Source organism: Electrophorus electricus, unplaced genomic scaffold (assembly GCF_041902795.1).
Source record: "Electrophorus electricus isolate QZ-2024a unplaced genomic scaffold, ASM4190279v1 Scaffold63, whole genome shotgun sequence".
NCBI lineage: Eukaryota > Metazoa > Chordata > Actinopteri > Gymnotiformes > Gymnotidae > Electrophorus > Electrophorus electricus.
Window position 1 is genome coordinate 307,060 of NW_027658780.1, and position 10,456 is coordinate 317,515.

The 10,456-nt window shown below is 41.6% G+C and overlaps 1 protein-coding gene across 1 annotated transcript; it reads right to left on the reverse strand.

The window, feature by feature from the left end:
- Positions 1 to 702: 702 nt before the first annotated feature.
- On the reverse strand, positions 703 to 9,544 carry vwa7 (von Willebrand factor A domain containing 7). Its single transcript, XM_081709570.1, has 17 exons — positions 9,491 to 9,544; positions 8,335 to 8,589; positions 7,678 to 7,911; positions 7,297 to 7,393; positions 7,025 to 7,156; positions 6,452 to 6,647; positions 5,953 to 6,128; positions 5,447 to 5,559; positions 4,828 to 4,944; positions 4,484 to 4,690; positions 4,097 to 4,223; positions 3,800 to 3,952; positions 3,419 to 3,511; positions 2,800 to 3,077; positions 2,491 to 2,627; positions 2,148 to 2,307; positions 703 to 1,812 (listed from the first exon to the last, which is right to left on the reverse strand). Exons 1-17 carry the CDS (start codon positions 9,542 to 9,544, stop codon positions 1,231 to 1,233), a joined length of 3,111 nt encoding a protein of 1,036 aa, XP_081565696.1. The 3' UTR covers positions 703 to 1,230.
- Between the last annotated feature and the right edge of the window lie 912 nt (positions 9,545 to 10,456).

Sequence of the window (10,456 nt, forward strand, 5' to 3'; positions counted from 1 at the left end):
TGTTAGATTGTCTTAATTTTTTGTGTGTTGACTGTATATATGGACAAATAAATCTGGGATATGAAGGAATTTAATATGCAAACTATAATTTTGCCTGGAACCCTAACTGAGGTCTAACTCAACTCCATCACAAAGATGTTGACTACATGTCTTTCCAGTTTTTGACTATTCTGAGAATAATCAAAAAATGTTAGAAATTAGTTGGTCTTTTTTATAAGTGTCAATTCATCTTTTAGTTTTTCCTTCAGTAAAATTGAGTAACTGAGGACTTAATTAACATGGTCTTCCACTTTCTGTAGCAGTTATAAGCAATTCACATCATGTTCATATGTCAGAAAGAACAAGACCTTTGCAAGATTGATTTCAGAAAGAACTGATTCAACAAAAAATAATCATATCTACTAGTAATGTTTAGACCGAATGTTTGAAGTGGCCCCCTTGTCCTACCCTTGAGATTTACAACAGAATACATGCACTGAAGAACTCTTGTACTCTCTGCTTCTTGAGAAGAAATAGGGGAACAGAACTCCCTACTGAACAATCAGATGATAACGAGGTCAAAATCACAAAACATTCAAATCTTCACTTAAAATGGCTAAAACATTATAAAATTATATTATATAATAATTATATTATATAATATATATATATATAAACATTATATTATATAATAATTTAAAGAAATATCTTGTATGTAGCAAGATTTGTACATTATAAACTTTTAATGTTTTAAGAATGAAGAAGAGAACATCTTAAGTGACATATTAAAGTCCTACAATGCTAGAATATAGTAACATAATTTACTGTTTGTGGTGACTACATCATGCATAATAGTATAATAAGTGAGTAGAACAATTAAAGGAATTTACATTTATACTCCAAAATTGCTAAAGACCTGCATTTTGGTTCTTGCTGAAGCTCTCCAATGAACCAATGATTTAAGCTATTTGAAGACCACGCTTGAAGGAAATCATGTTGAAGCATATGTATTGCAGTTTCACCACAAAGTTCACACCTACAATGACCTTGATCATTTGGTACATCCTCGATTGCCATGAACATTATATTTTCATTATGCCATGCCCTTGATGGGATTAAGTACTGTATTATAGACAACACTGTGATCATATTTGCCAGTGAATATTTAAACACCATTTAAGTACATTTTTTAATCATTTTATTTATTTCCTTATTACTGACTTTAGAGCCCTTCTCTAAAGCATTTTGGCATTAGGTAACATAATACATTGTTTCTAATTCTGCCAGAATCCACAATACAAGAGTTAGAAATGTGTGCGTAGTCCCATTTGGTGCATTACTTTTCTCTCTTAGCGCCCTCTGGTGTCTGGCTGTAAGATGGCAGGTCCTCATATTGCCTGTTAGGTCCCCCACTACCACTTCTGCACGAGGCACACAGCAGCCTGCAGTATAGTGCAGCATCACGGGTTTCCCCCCAGACCAATCAGTGATGTTCAGTGGAGGGTCACCTTGCAATAATCTGGCCATTTCCAGCCTGTGAGCTCCATGCTCAAGTCTTGTTCGTGATTTGTTGTGTTGGTGGTTTGTGACCTCTTCATGCCCTTGAGTGGTCTCCTCATGGAGCTGCACAAGAGGGCTCTTGGTTCTCCCTGTGGTCTCCTCGTGAAGCAGCGTGAGGGTGCCCTGTCCTACAGCCAGCTGTATGGAGCCCAGGCCAGAGTGACCCCTGTCCCTCACTGCCAGGGAGACACTCCAGCTGCCCAGAGAGCACTGAGAAGAGCAGGCCAGCTCCACATGCATTACAGTACACACCGGAGGAAACATATCCTGCTCCTGGAGAAATAAAAAAGGAAAAGTGGAAAAGTGTGACATATGTGCAAAAGTGTGACTTCCAATATATGTTGAATCTAGCGAAGCTTATGTTGGTACATTTGTTAAATGCAATCTTTCAGTATTTGTGTCTTTCACAATAATATAGGTATAGTAGTATAGCCCAGTTACATGTACTGTATTAAAAGGACTTAAATGCCATATAAAACTGCTCTTATCATTTATAATTGCTTATATGTGTTTGGCACGATGCATGCCATACTGAAATGTGTTACCAACAAGTAAAGTCATTTGTTACCAGCATAGTGTTATTTTTCATGTGTGTGTCGAGTTCTCACCTCTGGCAGAACAGTCAGAGGGACCACAGCGTAGTTTGAGTCAGATGAGTCCTGTGCCTGGACCGTGAAGGTCAGTGTGACTGTCTGGCCTGCCGTGGCGGAGCGGGGAGGGTTAACCTCCACCTCCCCTGTCACAGAGCCTCTCTCACCTACAGATAACCTGCCATGAAGAGTACTGTTGCATCAGAGAGTAGTCTTCATTCAAACTGTGATTTAATGAATATTACTGAGTCACATTTCAATCATTAAATTGATCACTCAGGGTTTAATGCAAACATATCAAATTTCAAGTTTTTAGTCTTGCGCTTGGTTTCACTTCACTAGCAGGCCGCTTTGGCCTCACCTGTGCCGTTTGCTATGGGAGAGGTAATGGCGGTCATCTTCTGCAGTCAGTGTGAAGTGGCGGGCAGGACCATGGTTAAACACCTCAAAGACGACGGTGGTGCGGCGACCTGCCCGAAGAGGAGGAGCTGAATGTATCTGACAGAGAGAGAGATAGATAGAGAGAGAGAGAGAGAGAGAGAGAGAGAGAGAGAGAGAGAGAGAGAGAGAGAGGGAGGTTCTGGATTCATACCGACTCATATTGATTTCATATGACATTGATTATGATGCTGCACTGTGTGTCGTTTGTTTTGTTCCTCTGAAGTCATACCAGTATCTGTACATGCGTGGGCTGGACTGTCTCCGCGGAAACCCTCTCAAGTTTATTTCCCTTCCCATCCTTGCCAGACAGACAGACACTGAAGGGCAATCTGGGAACTGAGTCTATTCTGCCCACCAGTTCTTCTCCGGACCAAGTGGAACTCGATGAATTCAGCAAAACCTTCTGCAAGCTCTGACCACTGGTCCCCAGCAAGGTCACATGACTAAATGTGGCATCATCAGTGCTGGACAGGCCAATTACAGCCACTACTAAAAATGTTGGTACACCTATTGGAGAGCAAATAGATACTAATGTTCAAGGGAAATAAATTTTGAATTTTTTAATTGTAGGAAATGTTTCTTTTATAATTAAACAAAAAAAACTGACTCAATTTCCCAGAGACCCCCCAACCAGGCATCTCAAAAATCTGTCAATTATTTGAAAACTAAATATTAAAAAATCTAAATGATTATATCAAATATAAAAACAGAATAAAATAGGGTTGGTTTTTTTGCGAATTCAAGAACTCATCTAGAGCTATAGGATTATTCTATCTCACTCTACAGGTGAATGCCACATTAGTTGGACAGGTGTATGTTTCTAGAAAAATCCCCAGGTTTGGCCCCACCTGCAATAGGGCTGCCTTCCACTCTCCTCAGTCCTGGGTGAGTGTCACTCACTTCGAGTGCAAAGTAATAAAGGAATTCCAACGTACTTTCACCTAGGGACGGAACACAGACAGTCCCAACACTAACCTGAATGCATGTAATGTTAGGTATTTTTGTAATGTCAGGTCTTTCAGAGCTTTTTTTGTCATTTCAATATGTTCCAAAGCACAATCAAGTTAAAAACAAGTAGACAACAAAGACCGAGTCTGCAGGTTTCCAAAAGTATAGAGGTCTGTCATATAAATGTAGATTAGGGGTCTATAGCAGGAAAATCCAATGTTTTAGGGTGACTCAGCAATGCTATGATCTTTGTTTACAGAACAATGGGCTGAGCCTCTTACCTAAGACACTGAATGTGACTGATCCATGAGCCGTAACAGTGAGCTGCCATTGGCCAGGCTCTATAGGCGGGAGCAGACAGATTCTGTACAGACCCCCTGACTGCTCCAGCTCGGCCAGAGGCCCAGCTGTACTGAGAAGAGCCTGATGAACACCTTTATGAGAAATCAATCAATTAATCAAGCAATTAATTTGTCTCTATCTATCTATCTATCTATCTATCTATCTATCTATCTATCTATCTATCTATCTATCTATCTATCTATCTATCTATCTATCTATCTATCTATCTAATTTACCTGTAGGGCTGATGAGGCCACACTGCATGATGCTTCCAGCAACATGGAGTGTGACAGTTTTCACCGCTTGGTCAACAGTGAATGTGTAGGCAGAATCTGTCTCACTTTCTGCATGAAACAGAGTCACCTGAAGAAGAGAGGCAGTTAAAACCATGAGTCCCCAGAACACACATTTGTGCTGTTCCCCTGACCATAGGAACACATCTGGGCTGTTCACCCTGACCATAGGAACGCACATCTATCATAAGGCAGCCCCATGAAGCAGAACTTACTGACTGCAGATCTGTAGTAATATAATGATTTTCAGTTGAGGTTTTAGAAAATGATTTTGCTGTAGCTTTTTTTTTTTTTTTTCCCCAAAGTCCATGTTGGTGTGTCCAGTTGTACCTTGTGAGAAGTAGTGCTGTCTTCCACAATGGCTGAGGCTTTGTGGATGTCTTTGTTTGTGGTGAAAATGGTCATACCGCCAGACACTGAGGCCAGGGAGGAGTAGAGAGAGAACCTATCAGGAGACAGGATCTCTCTCCTCTTCCTCTTTAGGATACCCCTCCCACTTGCTTTATTACTGAGGTCTTCAGTCAACAGGAAGGTCACCTGATGAAGGAGAGGAAGCTGAGTACTTGTAAAGTATTTTTGTGCTCCGTGAGTTTGAATCTCATAGTGTAACTGTGTGTGTGTGTGTGTGTGTGTGTGTGTGTGTGTGTGTGTGTGTGTGTGTGTGTGTGTGTTACCTTGCTCTGTTTTTCTAAGATGAGCGCTTTTACTGTGTTGTACAGATGTCTGTCTTTGGGGGAAGCATCAGTGAACACAAAAATCTCAGACTGCGGTGGGCTATGGATGAGAGCCAGCTGAAATGGGCACACAAACACACAAACACCCCCCCCACACACACACATACCCTTTTGCTATGCAGCTCAAGCAAACAATTTTAGAATTTGGAAGATGCACAAACACACTGAATGAGCTGCCAGACTGTAAAGTTAGTATTATTAAACATATCTGAATAGGATTATAGTTGGTATGCAAAAGGACAAACAGACAGGGACCTCTTGACTAAATACAGCTAACTGAGATTTATTATACAGACCATTTCACACACCACACACACCACACATGCATATAGGGAAAAACAAACATATGATGTTTATGTTTACCTAAAAGCATGCGTTTCATTTAAATATCTACAGTTTACAAGGGTGCTTCAGAAAATAATCATTACAAAAATAAATAAATAAAAAATACAATTCATAAACCTTACCATCCTGGAGAGAATTATTTTGTTGTTCTTTTACATTCTGTTTACATATAGTTTATATCCTGTATATTTTTGTTCTCTGTTTCTATGGCTACCTGAATGGCAGAGAGGCACATCTCTGGTTCATCCCCTCCACCCAGAGCCATTAATTCTTCCAAGAACTGCTGGAATTCTTCAGGGTCATCAGTCCTCTGCACTGGACCTACACCTAAAATAATGTATTTAGGACACATTTAGCATCACACACACACACACACACACATTGGGCATACTGCTGAAAAATCATAGTCATACACATACACACACAACACACACGCACAGACAAATGCTATATGACCAATATGTCCTGACTGTCATTTTGTTGTTTGGATGCTAATGACCTTTTAGTGACTTGCTTTAGAACTCTGTGGGAGCTGTTATGTCCCACCACTTTTCATATCAAGTGATAATACATTATACAATACTAATAATAAATTATAAAAAAGTGTGTCAGAGAGAGTTTGGGAAAGCTTGTGAAACATAAACAGTTATAATTCTAAAGTCAGATGTGTGCTCCAGAACATTCCAGAACAGAGTCCTTGTTTTTCCATCCTGCTCTTACCTGGATCATGGAAAGGTACCAGCAGGAAGGAGCCAGACAGGCTGGGTGCATGGCTCCTAGCTCTGGCCTGAATGATGGACATGGCACGTAGGCGGGCAGCTGTGATCTCCTCGAACATGCTGCCCGTAGTGTCCATAACAATCACCAAGGGCGGAAGCTCCTGGACGCTGAACAGCCTGGAGTGGAACAGACAGCTCAACACTGTGCAGCTGAGGGTAGCTCAGGACAAGTCATCTCGACTCAATTGTGGTCCATTGAATCCAGTTACATCCAGTCAAATTTAATTAAACTCATTTTGATTTAGTTCAGTTCAACGTAATTGTCGTTTTTCTTCATACAACAGCGTTCCTGTTTAGAATGACCAAAGGCGTCCCTGTCAACAGACACATAACCTCACCTCCGTTATTGTGTGCTCCAAACTATAGTCAAGTCAAAATGGTAACCCCCTTTCTCGAGCACTGTAAAGTCTTCATGCTGTTGATTTATGTTGACCTCTGACCTGAGGAAGCTCTTGGGCCCAACCTCGTCACGGAGGTCTCGGAGCACACTGAGGGTTGCCGTGGTAGCGAGTTCCGAAGCCTCTTTGTGGAGATAGTGATGCGGGGAGAAGAGAGGGGAGGTGCTGTCCTTGTTAATTCCACCTTCCGCTCCCTGGTGACGGCTGCCGTCCAGAAGACCACCATGGCTGCACTTCCCTATGACACACCGGCATCTTGTCTGAGTATCTACCTACATAGATTCTTCTAGAAGCGTTTAAAACAAGTTTGTTGGGGGTCGGGGGGTGGGGGGGGGGTGACTTCCCTGATCAAATAAAAATGACTAAATATGATCTTTAACACATGAGCTAATTCAGTTGCAGTTTAAGTGCATCATTCACCACTGAGTTTTGCTCTCCATGAGTGAAGCCTCTAGCACTGGAATCCATAATCACTGGTATGGCGTGACATATTAGCTATATGTCTCTTAGTTCAGCAGTGGGTAAATATCTTTCGATTTTATATAGATCTGTGGCTTAATGGAGCTGTGTGTGTGTCCACAGTGTTAAAGCTGGCCAGGTGTGAGTGAGAGGTACCTGTGGGTTTGGCAGGGTATGTGTTCACATAGCCAGTGGTCAGCAGTGGCTCACGAGAACCGCTCACCAGCTTGTCAAGTAGATTGTTATAACAGCTGAATCGGTGGCACGCAGCACAGGTGGGTGTGTCCTCTGAAACCAGCAGGTCAGGAACTCATAGCAACTTGCATGTACACAAGCACCTGCTGAATGGGTATTTAAACTGACCCTGTTAGGAGTTTTCACTGTACTACGTCACACTGCGAGTGTCTTGTTATCTACATACTGATCACCTGAGGCCACAGGTACTGCAGGTTCTGTGGGGTGGAGAAGGTGAAGGTACTCAGAACGTTGTCCCATTTCCACCCAGTTGCTGTGGCTATAAAAGTCCTGCACACAGACACACACACACAAAATCAACAGTTTATTGTAGGTTATGGGGTGCCATGAGTTGCTTTAATGCCTACTGTTAGAGGACCATCTGTTGTGACATGGTGAACATTAAGTAAATAAATCACTTCTTTCCTATGATTCTGCAAACCTTACCCTCTTTGGCACTCTGCCACCCATGCCATCAGTGTTACAATTTCCTCTCAGGAAGCATAATCAGCATGTCACTACCTGCACCCTCCTAGTCTCTATTCATTGTGCTACATCCCTTTAAGAAGCCACACCTGTAAGGTGTGTAAGAGTCGTCCCAGGCTGCGTCTGGCCTGCTGGTGCTCTTTCTCCTGGGCCAGGAGAAGCGTCTGCTTCCAGAATTCGCGCAGCACCTGCGTGGATTCGTCCACTCTCTCCGAGTCAAAGTGGTACGCTGGGTCAGCACGCGTAGTGCTCCCGAAGTCCACGTCGGCATTGGCTCTGACCACGTCAGCCACAGACCGCCAGAACCCCCGGCCCAGGCCTGCCTGAGAGCAGACCACACTTGTGGGTTGGGCAGCCAATGGAGTGCAGGTGTACTCCTCTCCAAGCTTCGTGTTAGAGGTTATCTATGCAGATCTACGAATGAACTCAAAAGCATGTCTCCATATGTCAAACACAAAGCAAAGTGAGAAGAGAGCAGCTGAAATGCTGCTAAATTCTAAAAGAGGAACTGAATGGAATTGTCATATCTGCAGCTGTGGTTACAACATCAGCAAAATTAGGTTGTGAAATATGACCTGAAAAAAAGATTTACCTTCACAGTCTATAAAGCAAAAATAGTGAAAATTTTCAGAATTCATGAGATTAAATTTTATTATCCCTCCCCAAAGCTAAACCATAAGCAATCATAGTTGTCTTTAATTGACACAAGGGAGCACATTTAATTTACAATATCCATCTCCACCTACCTGTGCCGGACTGCCAAAGTCCTGTCCAGGCACCATCCTCAGTGTCTCCATGGTTACATTAAGCAGAGCCTGCTCGGTCATGTACTGGTGTGTATAGGAGTTCCAGGACAGTGTCAGCACTCGAGACCAGAAGTCAGGCAGGAAGGCATAGCAGACAGACGTGCAGTGGGCCAATAGCAAGCACAGGCAGAGCGATGTGCCCCACCTTACACAACCGCCTCCCATGATTCCACACTCAGGAGTGTCCAGCCAGCTCTTCAAATATGCAACAAAAAGAGAGGTGAGATATGCATACACCTCTGAGTGATGTTCCTAGTGATCATAACACTGCCTACAATTATCTGGCATCATTGTTCCCATAGCACCAAGCGTCATGTGCATCTGTTTTTGATTTTGCTTTCCATTTAGGCTCCGCCCTCTCCCCTTTTTTTGCATATCTCCGCCTTTCTCTGCCAGGCATTGCTGTAATTACAGTGGTAATCGATTCCTACTATTTCTTGCTTTAGGTCCATATTCAGGTTTTAGTTTTTCTCCCTCAGCTACTTGACCATGGACCATTTTAAAGATTATTATGGATTTGCCCATAATAAACGTCACTCATATCTGCACATGCATCCTGCCTTGTCTTGATACTCTTTAAAATAGATCTATGTACTGTAAATACAATGTGTGTATTATTTATGAAGTTACACATCAAAGTGGTACAAAAAATATATGGCAGCCTTAACACAGTAAATTATGGAAAAAATGATTGATCTGAACTGACATATGTGTATATAGGGTGTCATAAGAAAGAAAGGTCGTTGGGAACCCACTGACATTCAGTGAATTTACACTAAATTTAAAAATCTGACATCACTACCTTCCCTGGAAATAGCTCCATAAACCATTTGTTACTCTCACTTTAACCACAAAGAGGAATACCACACCTGATACCTATGAAACAATGCTGTATCTTCATTATTATTCATTATTACTGTAAACTTAATTAACTTAGTTTTTAAAAGTTAATTTGTTTATCTTGTGCTAAAAGTGGCCTAGTACACAAATATATTATTGTGACCCAAATCACCTGCTGAAATTTAGTAAATGATCTTTTGTTTTTCTAATGTTTTGCTTGTCTCAATCTACCTGCAGTTGTGGTTGAAGTGCTAACCTGTGGTTTGGGCATACGTGCTGTGTACCAGTTCAGCTTCACAGGATGTGGCATGTCAGGGTCTGTGCAAGAGGGGAGACGGAGCAAGGAGGATCCCCTGGACATTTGACTTTTATCTTACACCACTCTGCCAGCTCAGTTGCACCAGAGCTCCGTGTCAATGCAATTCACAGTGTGTGCACTTGTGAATGATATAAAGAAGGTTGGTGTAGTGTAGTGGGTAACAGACCTGCTTCCCCCGGGGGACTGGGGATCCATGCTATACCAATTAAAGTCCTTGGGCAAGACTCCTAACACTAGATTCATCTACCTCTTTAGCTCTCTTGGTAGAGGAATCTGCCAAATGCATAAATGTAAATAAACCTCTGCTTGCAAATATTGGTGACTGGCTAAGGACTTGTTTTGTACAAAAATGTCAATTTGCAAAATCTCTGCACTACAGAACATAGAAACAGTGCAGCTGCAAACAACTGTACTGGTATGTGCAAGAATTTGTATACAGCACCTCTGAAATAATTAGGAGACTAAATCAGGGTAAGACATCATTAAAATATGCACACAATAAAATTTACAAATTGAGCTTTGATTTACTTTGGACAACAAAAAGAAAGACAACATAAATGACAAAACAGAAAGATTTAAAGTTTTGTAGCTGGCTACAAGACAATGAAAATGAGTCATAAATTCACTGGTTTCTTTTTAAAAAATTCTATATAGGACATGGATGTTTATAATATTCACTGTTCTGTTTTAGAAACAATGGTGCAACATTATTGAAGTAACATCATTTGTGCACTGTTTTGCATTCCAATAATAGATGTAAAATGTATCTAATACGGTTTGTTTGTTTTGGGCTTTTTAGTCAAAATGACTTTTGTGATGTTTTGCTAACTGAAGGCTTTGCATATCCTTGTAGGTTTGGGAATCCTGGGGTCCTCTGCTCAGCTTTGGGTGACTACAGGTCAC

Excerpts from the sequence above, each read along its gene's own strand:
- vwa7 (XM_081709570.1), bottom strand. The coding sequence starts at position 9,544 with ATGCCACATCCTGTGAAGCTGAACTGGTACACAGCACGTATGCCCAAA. Across the intron at positions 3,512-3,799 it reads AGTCACATTCAGTGTCTTAG|GTGAAAGTACGTTGGAATTC; the intron begins GTAAGAGGCTCA and ends TTCCGTCCCTAG. Across the intron at positions 3,078-3,418 it reads GGAAGGCAGCCCTATTGCAG|GTGTACCAACATTTTTAGTA; the intron begins GTGGGGCCAAAC and ends GCTCTCCAATAG.